Below are 13,031 nucleotides of genomic sequence, written 5' to 3'. Positions count from 1 at the left end.
GGTGTGTCAGTGCGTGCAAACGTGGTTAATGGCGTGTCAGGCCGTGCGGGCGTGGGTGGTGGTGCGTTAGTGCGTGCGGGCGTGGGTAGTGGTGTGTCAGTGCGTGCGGGCGTGGGTAGTGGCGTGTCTGTCGGTGCGGGTGTGGGTGGTGGCGTGTCAGTGCGTGCGGGCATGGCTGGTGGCGTGTCAGGCCGTGCGGGTGTGGATGGTGGCGCGTCAGTGCGTGCGGGCATGGTTGGTGGCGTGTCAGGCCATGAGGGCGTGGGTGGTGATGTCAGCCTGCCTTGTTGTGAGCGTATGTTCGCCATCACATATATGCGTAGTTGTTGTGTGTGTGTGTGTGTGTGTGTGTGTGTGTGTTGGGGGGGAGGGGGTATGTGCGCGTGTGCGAGCGGTTGGTGGCGTGTGCGTGCGTGTGTGGGTGAGCGGTGGCGTGCCGGATGAGTCAGTGGCGCGGCAGGCGGCGGCAGGAGGCCAGGGAGGGCGCGGGCACCTGGCACCCGCTCAAGCCTCAGTGTCCACCATCTGTGTGAGAAGTTAACTACAGTGTCCCCATGCGTCTCTACACCCCGGCCAAGGTACCTGTACCGTCCCCATGCGTCTCTACACCCCGGCCAAGGTACCTGTACCGTCCCCATGCGTCTCTACACCCCGGCCAAGGTACCTGTACCGTCCCCATGCGTCTCTACACCCCGGCTAAGGTACCTGTACCGTCCCCATGCGTCTCTACACCCCGGCTAAGGTACCTGTACCGTCCCCATGCGTCTCTACACCCCGGCTAAGGTACCTGTACCTGCTCTTGTCCCTCTTCCTTCCTGGTTAAGGCAACTGTACCATCCCTATAAGCCTCCACTCCCTGACCAAAGCAACCGTACCGTCTCCATGTGTCTCTACACCCCAACCAAGGTAACTGTACCGTTCGTATGTGTTCTTTGACCTGACCAAGGTACCTGTACCGTTCGTATGTTTCTTCGGCCCAACCAAGGTACCTGTACCGTACCAATGTGTCTATAAGCCCCGGCCGAGATACCTGCATATCTTGCCCTTGTCTCTACATAACGGCCAAGGTACGTGTGTCTTCATCTGCGTTCTCCCAGTGCCTATTCACGGTACCTGTACCGTTCTCATGAAGTCTTACACCCCGGCCAAGGCACCAGTACCAATGCCTCTGTACCCTCCCCACTCATTTCTACACCGCCAGTGAGGTACCTGTACCATCCCCATGCCTCTCCACACATCATTTGAGGTACCTGTACCATCCCATGTCTCTCCACACATCATTTGAGGTACCTGTACCATCCCCATGCCTCTCCACACATCATCTGAGGTACCTGTACCATCCACATGCTTCTCCACACATCATTTGAGGTACCTGTCCCATCCACATGTTTCTCCACACATCATCTGAGGTACCTGTACCAACCCCATGCCTCTCCACACATCATTTGAGGTACCTGTACCATCCCCATGTCTCTCCACACATCATTTGAGGTACCTGTACCATCCCCATGTCTCTCCACACATCATTTGAGGTACCTGTACCATCCCCATGTCTCCATACTTCGGCTGAGGTACTTGTACCGTCCATGTGTCTCTACACATGGGACTGAGGTATCTGTACCGTCTCCGTGAGTCTACATAGGGGATGCGGTACTTGTACCGTCCCCAGATGAGGTACCTACATCTCCTCATGTTCCTGCACTTCAGATAAGGTAACTCTATCTCCCCCCCCCCCCCAAGTGTCTCTTGCAATCATCTTCCCATGTCCCTAACACTCCAGATGAGGTACGTGTAACTCCCCAAAAGTGTTTCTACACTTCAGCTGACGTACCGCTGTACCGTCCCAATACGTCAAGTGTCTTCGATTTGGCGTTGAAATCGTCGAATTTACGTATCATGCACTCCTACCCAGGGACTGGGGCCTCAGTGATCCCCTTAAATCACAAGTTACGTAATGCGGAAAATGTTGACAGGGACTAGGGTAGCACAGTGAAATCAATCATTGAGTAATTCGCAAAGCAAATGAAATGTTTATAAAAGTTTGGGCGACGATTACTGGAATATGTATCAAGATACACAAGAGAAAATGTAATAAAGTATGAAAATATATAGGAAATCTTCTTTTTAAGTATGAGAGGTAAAATGCTGATACAGAAGTAGTGCTTTTTTTTTTTTCCCCCAAAAGAAGGAGCAGAGAAGGGGGCCAGGTGAGGATATTCCCTCAAAGGCCCAGTTCTCTGTTCTTAACGCTACCTTGCTAATGCGGGAAATGGCGAATAGTATGAAAGAAAGAATATATATATATATATATATATATATATATATATATATATATATATATATATATATATATATATATATATACTGCAATGTTCGGAAGGAACAATCTCTGAAGTCACGAATTCTAAAGCAGTAAAGTTCATTTATCTACAAGAGGGGCAAACTCCCAGGGAGTATCCATGTTCATTGCATTAGATGAGGTTTGCCGATGAATTTGCTGGTGCTAATTTTTTTTTTCGTGGATGCTCAGTTATCAATTCTAATTCCCTGTTCTTAGCATAACCCATCAGGACGCGTTATAACAGCAGCATCCCCAGTGGTTGGGAACCCGTGTGTGTGTGTGTGTGTGTGTGTGTGTGTGTGTGTGTATATTGCTCAACGAAATAATATATTCAGTGGAGATGGTGACCGAAAGTCACGACTGAATTTGAACGTAAACTTTATCATCTGTGATCTAAGCATGAACCTCCTGCTTCAACTACCTGTTTTTACATTGAGTGCCTCCCATTCGTCTGCTAACTCAGAGTACAGGCTTGTCTAAACCCTTGCCCATGGCTTTATACATAATTTCCCCATTTCCCCCCATCCAGTAAACAATGGTCCTAAATACTTCGCAAATTCTTTTTTCACACTGCATCTAATGGGTCCCTCTTATCTTCCCGATGGCCCTGTAACGTAACAATGTTTGTCACTGTGTCTATAGCTCTATTTTCAATGGTCTGTAACGTAACAATGTTTGTCAGTGTCTATAGCTCTATCTTCAATGGTCTGTAACGTAACAATGTTTGTTACTGTGTCTATAGCTCTATTTTCAATGCTCTGCAACGTAACAATGTTTGTCACTGTGTCTATAGCTCTATTTTCAATGCTCTGTAACGTAACAATGTTTGTCACTGTGTCTATAGCTCTATTTTCAATGCTCTGTAACGTAACAATGTTTGTCAATGTGTCTATAGCTCTATTTTCAATGCTCTGTAACGTAACAATGTTTGTCACTGTGTCTACAGCTCTATCTTCAATGGTCTGTAACGTAACAATGTTTGTCACTGTGTCTATAGCTCTATTTTCAATGGTCTGTAACGTAACAATGTTTGTCACTGTGTCTATAGCTCTATTTTCAATGGTCTGTAACGTAACAATGTTTGTCACTGTGTCTATAGCTCTATTTTCGATGGTCTGTAACGTTAACAATGTTTGTCACTGTGTCTATAGCTCCATCTTCAATGTTGTACGACTCCGTTTTTATGTTGTCTCCGTGCCAGATATTGCTACTGGTCCCTGCCCTCTGTTATCAGCAGCCACTGGTCTCTGTGTCCCGACCCATCTATCTACCTGTTGTTGATCCACCTCCAGGGACTGGTGACAATCCTAGTGACCCATTTCTCTCGTTTTTCCACATATTGTGTCTTCCATACCTTGATGACATCGTTTAGAATCCTCTCACATAATTAATTTGCATTCATACCCATTGTATATATATATATATATATATATATATATATATATATATATATATATATATATATATATATATATATATATACTTTCCTTTCTCTCCCATCTGACGACACGATCTTCGACTTCAGTCTTCCTGTTCCTTTTATTCCACCTCCAACTGTGTTCAATCCTAACAACATTTCTCAATCATTTCAAATATTTCTCCCAGAATTATCGTCTTGGATGATGCATCCTACGTTTCTCCACTGATTGGTCTTGCCATTCACTGTAAAACGCCAAAAGCCCTCTCTCTTCCCTCTGCCTCCTTCGTATGGATCTATTATTTTTTTTTTTAATTATTTTGCTTTGTCGCTGTCTCCCGCGTTAGCGAGGTAGCGCAAGGAAATGGATCTAAATGAATGGATGGATGTATGGATCTAAATGAATATACCAATAACGCTTTGCCGAATCTGGGCGACAAGTGTGTCTTCACGGCGCTATCCCATGTCTGAATCGCTCTGAGTTTACAGTATATCAAACATCATCTGTTTCTTCAAGCTCCAGTAAAAAAAAAAAAAAGAATATGTACATGAGCTCCTCAACCAGAAATATACAACTCTCTTTTACAAGAAAAGCTTGTAAGTTTAGCTTACCTTAAGCTGGATGACGAAGCTGGTGGATGCAGCTTGGTGCAGCAGCAGCAGCAGAAGTGGTCAGTTGAGGAAGCTGGCGTGACATTTTTTGGGGGAGGTTGCTTTGGTGGAGGGTATATACCTCTATAGCTTTTAATCTACGTAACAAACTTAAAGAAAAAAGAAATGGCTTGATGAATTCTACGAATTTCATCGACCAGTTTCGGTCAGAATAGTAGCCAAGATCTGAGATAATCTTAAAAGTTTATTCCGATCCAGAGAGAATTCACAGCCAATTCTATGGTATGTTGGTGAACAGACTGACACAAAATCTCATATGGCGCAAACGAATGCTGCTCTAATGGCCAAACATTCACAAATGAATATAAACACCTGAGAGTCGATGTATTCAGCAAGCAAGATAGACCGAGACAAGCATAAATGAAACATATAAAAAACATCTTTAGGTGCGCAACCTGAGGGGAAAAAGGACCATAGAAAATGGTAAATTTTTCATCGCAGAAAATAGTTATATTACAGTGATAACCATAATCAAATCAATATCTTTTTGGAGTAATTGGTAAAGATAATTGATCGATTCTCTAAAAGACACGGCATTACCTACAAGTTGATTACACAACATCTGTTTCACTAGTTGATAATTTCATTATCATATTTCCTTTTTTTTAGATATTTCATTTCCCCTGTTTTGAAACGGACGATTTGCCCATCTTTACATCCAGTTGTCATTGTTCCGTTACGCTTTTCCTACAGTTTGGTTGACGTGATATTTGCATAAAAACCTACACACACACACACACACACACACACACACACACACACATAATGTTCTAAGACAGGATGCGTGGTGATCACTGATATCAGCAGCATCTTTAAGTACAATGATTTCCCCAGGAAAAGGACTGCTAAAGTAAAGATTTTATCCACTTTTATCCACCGCCAAAAATATCAGCATCCATAAGAAACAATACTATGAAACCATACATTACCTCCTGTCGGATGAGCAGTGTAATTTACATAAATTTTCTCATGTCAAAATTCAAGCCATTTTTCTTGTCTTGTTTTAGTGAAAAAGAGTTTGAGGGATTGATGCCTGAACATGCAGGAGGGTGAAAAGCGTGCATGAGATAGAATGAATTGGAACGATGTGGTATACTAGGGTCGACGTCCGGTCAACTGAATTAGGGCTTGTGAAAAGCTCTGGGTAATCCTTGGAAAATGTCTGTGGGGCCTGGATGTGGATAGGGAGCTGTGGTTTCGGTGCATTACAAATGACAGATAGTGAACGGATGTGAGCGCTACCTTGCTAATGCGGGATACGGCGATGAAATAAAGGAAAATGAATTAGAAGACTAATAGGCCTTATTGGATCTACATACGCATTCACTAATGGTTTTTTTTTTGTGTGTGTGTTTTTCCATTAATTTGACCCAACCTGCTTTCTATTTCCCTTGAGTTTCATATTCTTAGATTCGTGAGACAGCACTTACCTTACTACTGATGTCAGTGCAAACTCACATATGTATACAAAAACATCGTCTTAATATTTAGTGATGGCTCAGTAAACTGTCACACGTGTGAGTGTCATGAACTCACTGGTCCTACCACACTACATGACGCTGGTCCATCAAACAACATACACAGCGCATTATACGCTACGCATCTCTCAGACCGACACATGAAGCGTGTGTCTGATCTGATGGAAAGGATGAGTGGATGATGGGGACTATGAGTGACTTCACGGATGAGTGGATGATGGGGACTATGACTTCACAGATGAGTGGATGATAGGGACTTATGAGTGACTTCACGGATGAGCGGATGATGGGGACTACGAGTGACTTCACGGATGAGTGGATGATGGGGACTTATGAGTGATTTCATGGATGAGTGGATGATGGGGACTATGAGTAACTTCACGACAGGTATCTGGTAGCTGGCCTCTGGGGTGACCTCATGTTTGTGAGGTGATCTCTGGGGGTGACCTTATATTGGTTAGGTGGTGAGGTGACCTCTAGGGTGACCTCATGCTTGCGAGGTGACCTCTAGGGCGACCTCAGGTTCGTGAGGTGACCTCTAGGGTGACCTCATGCTTGAGATTACCTCTAGAGCGACCTTTAGGGTGACCTGAGGTTTGTGAGGTGACCTCTAGGGTGAACTCGGGTTTGTGAAGTGACCTCTAGCGTGACCTCATGTTTGTGAGGTGACCTCTGGAATGACTTCATGTTGATTAGGTGGTGACCACAAGGGTGACCTCATGGTGGGTACTATCTACAAGGCTAGGTACTATCTACCAGGGAGGGTACTATCTACAAGATTGGGTACTATCTACCAGGGAGGGTACTATCTACAAGACTGGGTACTATCTACCAGGCTGGGTACTATCTACAAGGCTGGGTACTATCAGCGAGGTTGGTACTATCTACAAGGCTGGGTACTATCTACCAGGGTAGGTACTATCCATCAGTGACCCCCCATCCACCCTTCTGTACCACAAAAACAAAAACACACTCAAGAACAAAAAAAAAAATCATGCAATGAAACATAAAAAAAGGAAAAAAACTTGGAAATTGGTGGAGTGTGTTTATCTCACGTCTCGAGTAATGTGTCCCGCAATATTTCCCTGGGTAATTAACATTTAAGAGGCATTTAACGATCAGAGATGAGATGTTTCCTCGTTCAGTGCATCTTCGCAGGTGACGTCGTGGGCCAACCTGAACCCTCTGTTTACATCGTTCACTGTCAATACGTCCTGTTCAAATGTAAAGATAAACAACAAACATTGGACCTACCGAACATCAAGGCCAAGTGCTGCCATCTCTTGTCATCTTGACGAATCACACGACATAGAATCTAGCCAGGCTAATAGCAACCTCAAGACGTAACAATACCGTGAGTCAACTGTGGGTATCTATCTATATTTTGCTTGACCCAATGGGTCATTTGCGACCTCACCCGAAATGAGCTGGATCCACTCTTGAACACCCCCCCCCTGGGGCACGGTGGGGCGACACGTAGGGCAGCAGGGACACGGCCCCTGGGTGTGATGACCTGGTGTAAACTCCCAGGACCCAACCCAGAGAACGTCCTGGTGTTACCCCAGGGGCTCCTTTCACAGAGTGCTCGTGCAGCTCCAAGTCTGCGCTACATACAGTAGCGGGGACAGGTGGACTCTTGTGAAAGGACGCAGTTCCCGGATATAACATAGATAATCTATGTGATTATCTAGGCAAATAGTTGCTGGCGCTAAGGAACACCGCTGGCTTTATGCCTTCGATCAGCAGGGCAGCTGATACTATGGTGGTTTGGCTGGACGACTGCAGGAGAAACAGCAGAAGAGCGCACCTGTAAGCTGGTGTGGCAGCCGCGGTAAACTGCGATGAAATAGCTGCAAAAAAAAAAATCGGTGCAATGCTTCGGCTGCACGGGCACGCTGCAGCTCGGAAGGGAACAACGGCAGAACGAAGATGTCTTCACTCTTGCAGCAGAGGGAGAGGTGGTGTAATAATAAGCCAGTGCAGCAGTTGATACCAAGCAAGAGACTCTCCCGTGACAAACTGGTGGTGCAGTCATGGACGACGCGAGAACGTGAACACTCCCGCAGAAAAGCAGGAACTGCCTTTGGGAGGAGCATAGCTGCTGTGTAGTGGGGGAGGGGGGTGGTGTGTGGTCACGTCGTGGGCTGCAGGTGCTGAGGGGTCTTGGGGAATGGGAGGGAGGGGTCGCCGCCCCCCCTCTCTGTCGCCCGGAACTGGTAAGGTCTTAACAACAAGACCCGACCGTTGGAGGGGTGTGGCTTACCTCAGCCCACCAGCAATGAGGCGTCGTTGCCAGACGGGAGGGTTGTTGGTAGGGCGAATTCCTACGAGGGGTTGTATTAAAACTGGGCGTGGCTGAACCCTAGATTTCACATGCAACGGTTTCCCCAACCTCCTCCTCCTCCTCCACCACCACTCTAGGGGTCCATCACCCGAGGAAGAAATATTATAAATAAAGAGATAATGGTTTTGGGGTCGAGTTGAATGGGCAACACAGCAGTCAACGGCTGAGTCAGCTGTTCCTGTGAATAACTGGGTCTTGTGTTGCTGACCTTAGATATACAGACATTTCTGGCTCCTCAAAACATTTCCTTGTAGATCAGATCAGATGAAGCATGACTACACACTGCCTTAACCCCCTCCTGCTGTGTTGGATGCACATATGCCAAGTGTCTCTCCCCCCGCGCTGAGCGGGCAGAGACGCACGCACCAGCGTAGCTAGCCAGCCCTCCCGCTCCCGAAGGATGGTCACCAATTGGTTGTTTAAACGGCGAACGTCTTTACATTCGGGGTCGTCCACCATCTTTAGTGCTTATACTGAACTAATCATCTAAATGTGAATGCACTTTTTAAGTCGGGGTTCGGTGTGTGTCTACTGTCATATTCGTAGCATTTAAGAATAAGAACGAATCTAGCGCCATTTTACGGAGATTGGACACGAGACATGTTTGGCGTCCATAGCTGCTGCTGCTGGCCTGAGGGCAGCGTCCTGCTCGTCCATGGCATCGCATGGTGGCAGGACAGACTGATGGGACTATGCTGTAGGGGACTGAGGTTGCTTGGCCTTTCGCCCCGGGGTCCCAGCTGGCTCTCAAGCCTCCCACTTATCAATCCCTGGCGCTGGGTGTACAACACACCTTCCCTCACGTATGTATGATTATATGGAGCGTCCGGTACATTGTCCCGCACTGGAGAGGGTACAGGATCGGCTAACTTGGCATCGAGGTGAATGTGGAGTCAACCTGAGAGTAAAAGCTTCACGGTACAGCATGAATGGACTGTAAGTTTCTCCACGGTACAGCATGAATGTACCTTTAGCTTCACCACGGCACAGCATGATTGTACGTTTAGCATCTTCACGGTACAGCATGAATGTACCGTGAGCTTCACCACGGTACAGCATGAACGTAACTTCCACCTTTCCCCACCCCCTCCTCCAGTGTACACTACCGCTCCCCTCCTACACACCCTGGCCCCACAAGGACATGGCATCGGAGGGGGCACAGCAGTGTGTACGGGTTATGGCAAAGACGGGTGCGCACGCATGCCATGTCCAGCCAGGAACCGCTGCCTCCCCACGGGAGAGGGAGCGAGCGAAGCGGCATTCACCCACTTTACTTCACGGAGAGTAGTTCAGTATACACAGGACAGCAACTAATGTATAACAGCTCGTTTTAGAGATGTCCCCCCCCCCCCCCCGTTGGGGGCTGGTAATTAAGTGACCTCCTGTCGACAATACCGGCCGTCGACGGCGGAGGTGGTGTGTGGAGTGGTAGACCCGGAGGCGCCGCCATGATGGTCGCGCGAGATGTGGCGGGAGTGGATAGCAGTGGTGGCTGTAGCACCGTCTACGAGGAAGAACAAATGGTTGGGGTGGTGTGAACAGGTTGGGTGTGGCTGTAACAGATGGTTGGGGTGGTGTGAATAGGTTGGGTACGGCTGTAACAGATGGTTGGGGTGGTGTGAACAGGGTGGGGGTGTGGCTGTAACAGATGGTTGGGGTGGTGTGAACAGGTTGGGGTGTGTGGCTGTAACAGATGGTTGGGGTGGTGTGAACGGGTTGGGTGTGGCTGTAACAGATGGTTAGGGTGGTGTAAACAGGTTGGGCGTGGCTGTAACAGATGGTTGGGGTGGTGTGATCAGGGATGGGGTGTGTGGCTGTAACAGATGGTTGGGGTGGTGTGAACAGGGTTGGGGTGTGTGGCTGTAACAGATGGCTGGGGTGGTGTGAACAGGTTCGGTGTGGCTGTAACAGATGGTTGGGATGGTGTGAACAGGGTTGGGGTGTGTGGCTGTAACAGATGGATGGGGTGGTGTGATCAGGGTTGGGGTGTGTGGCTGTAACAGAATGGTCGGGGTGACGCAAAGAAGGCTCTGGTGGTAAACACGTGGTTACGGTGGTAACAGATGGCTGTCTTGGCGAACAGGTGGTTAAGCTGGTGAAATTGGCCCTGTTTGTAACAGGTGGTTGTAGTGGTACGAGGCGAATGCGGTGGTAACAGGTGACTGTGGGGCGTTAATAGATGGCTCTACAGTTAACCGGTTGTGACGGTAAACAGATGGCTGCGGTTAAAAGCAAAATGTCTAGTACGGTAACAGATGGTTTGTGGTGGTAACAAGTGACTACCGCCGTAACAGGTGATTGTGACGGAAACAGATGGCCGTTGTGATCACAGATAACTGAAACGTGGTTGGAGTGAGAACAGATGGTTGCGGTGGTAACGGTGGCCTAGGTGATAACAGGTGGATCTGGTGCTCAACAGGTGGTTGCGGTGGTAACAGGTGGCTATGGAGGGAAACAAGCGGTTGTTTATCAAACAGATGGCAGTGGCGATAATAGATGGACGTTACCAGAGGTAACAGGTAATTATGGCGGTAACAGATGGCTCTGGTGGTAACAGGTGGTTGTGCTGGTAACAGAAGGCTGTGGCGGTAACATGTTTCTGGTGGTAACAGGTGGTTGTGGTGGTAACAGATGGCTCGTGGTAACAGGTGATTGTGATAACAGGTGGTTGTGGTGGTAACAAAAGGCTCCAGTGGTAACAGGTGGTTGTTACTTATTACCAATATGGTGGTAACAGATAGCATTAGTGGCAACAGGTGGTGGTGGTGGTAACAGAAGGCTCTGGTGGTAACAGGTGGCTGTGCTGATTACAGATGGCAGTGGTGGTGACAGGTGGTTGTGGTGGTGACACACTGTTTTGGTGACAACAGGTGGCTATGAAGGTAAAGGTGTTATGGTAAATAGGTGGTTACCGCCGTGACAGATGGCTGTGGAGGTACGCAGATGGTTCTTACCGCCGTATATCTTCGCTGCTGGTAGAGAGGTGGTTGACTGTGGTTGTCGTAGACGGTGGCTGTGATGATGAAAAGCTGGTTGTGGTCCAGATGACGTCAGGAGCAAATGACCAATCTCAAGGTCCCAGTTCATGCTAGGGTCGTTAAAAAAAAAAACCTCCGACAATCAGCTAGGGTCGTTAGAAAACCTCCGACAATCAGCTAGGGTCGTTAGAAAACCTCCGACAATCAGCTAGGGTCGTTAGAAAACCTCCGACAATCAGCTAGGACCATCAAAACCCTCCGACAATCAGCTAGGACCGTCAAAACCCTCCGACAATCAGCTAGGACCGTCAAACCCTCCGACAATCAGCTAGGACCATCAAACCCTCCGACAATCAGCTAGGACCGTCAAAACCCTCCGACAATCAGCTAGGACCATCAAACCCTCCGACAATCAGCTAGGACCATCAAAGCCCTCCGACAATCAGCTAGGACCATCAAACCCTCCGACAATCAGCTAGGACCATCAAAACCCTCCGACAATCAGCTAGGACCGTCAAACCCTCCGACAATCAGCTAGGACCATCAAACCCTCCGACAATCAGCTAGGACCGTCAAAACCCCCCGACAATCAGCTAGGACCATCAAACCCTCCGACAATCAGCTAGGACCGTCAAAACCCTCCGACAATCAGCTAGGACCGTCAAAACCCTCCGACAATCAGCTAGGACCGTCAAAACCCTCCGACAATCAGCTAGGACCATCAAACCCTCCGACAATCAGCTAGGACCGTCAAAACCCTCCGACAATCAGCTAGGACCGTCAAAACCCTCCGACAATCAGCTAGGACCGTCAAAACCCTCCGACAATCAGCTAGGACCGTCAAAACCCTTCGACAATCAGCTAGGACCATCAAACCCTCCGACAATCAGCTAGGACCGTCAAAACCCTCCGACAATCAGCTAGGACCGTCAAAACCCTCCGACAATCAGCTAGGACCGTCAAAACCCTCCGACAATCAGCTAGGGTCGTTAAAACTTCCGACAATCAGTTTGGATCGTTAAAACCTCCGACAGTCGATGTTTCCCCTGTCATTCATCAAGGACTTCATTTCCTTACACAAGGTTCCATAACATTTCCTCCACCAAATTCAACATACAGCGAATCGTGTATGTATTTTTTTTTTTTTTTTTTTTTTTTTCTTTCAAACTATTCGCCATTTCCCGCGTTAGCAAGGTAGCGTTAAGAACAGAGGACGGGGCCTCTGAGGGAATATCCTCACCTGGCCCCCTTCTCTGTTCCTTCTTTTGGAAAACTGAAAAAAAAAAAAAAAAACAAGAGGGGAGGATTTCAAGCCCCCCGCTCCCTCCCCTTTTAGTCGCCTTCTACGACACGCACGGAATACGTGGGAAGTATTCTTTCTCCCCTATCCCCAGCCCCCTATATATATATATATATATATATATATATATATATATATATATATATATATATACATCGACCTTTCATCTTCTGACCGTGATCGCATAGAGACAGTCGTAAATCATGGACAGAAGAACCACCGTCTAATTTGCGAAGCCTAGCTTTTTCAAAAGACGACGCAAGTCACCCCCAGGGTTCGATAACTGTTATTCACTACTTTTACGTACGAAATCCGGACTCTATCCGGGATATCTGATACTACTATACTATTAAGGCTTTGCTGAAAGAACGTTATCATTATCAATTCACTGTTGTTTTAAGTTACACCATGGCTGGCTACGGCTGTGAAATACGGTTGGTTTCGCTCAGCTGGGGCCCCGGGAGTGGGGGGGCAGCAGCAGCGTGCGTGTGACGTAACCCC

At 47.6% G+C, this 13,031-nt stretch overlaps 2 protein-coding genes across 2 annotated transcripts in view; one reads left to right on the top strand and one right to left on the bottom strand.

Moving 5' to 3' along the window:
* Positions 1-13,031, bottom strand: part of xmas (RRM_XMAS2 and SAC3_GANP domain-containing protein xmas) — a 52,265-nt gene that overhangs the window by 14,384 nt on the left and 24,850 nt on the right. The gene's annotated exons all lie outside the window — the stretch shown is intronic.
* LOC139755001 (uncharacterized) overlaps positions 382-13,031 on the top strand; it is a 56,214-nt gene continuing 43,564 nt past the window's right edge. Inside the window, 1 exon segment of the mRNA XM_071672912.1 lies at positions 382-578. Coding sequence (XP_071529013.1) covers positions 555-578 — 24 coding nt within the window. The 5' untranslated portion in view covers positions 382-554.

The sequence above is a fragment of the Panulirus ornatus genome, chromosome 2, assembly GCF_036320965.1.
Source record: "Panulirus ornatus isolate Po-2019 chromosome 2, ASM3632096v1, whole genome shotgun sequence".
NCBI lineage: Eukaryota > Metazoa > Arthropoda > Malacostraca > Decapoda > Palinuridae > Panulirus > Panulirus ornatus.
Note: the sequence above shows the minus strand (reverse complement) of the source record. Positions and strands in the feature narration are given on the sequence as shown.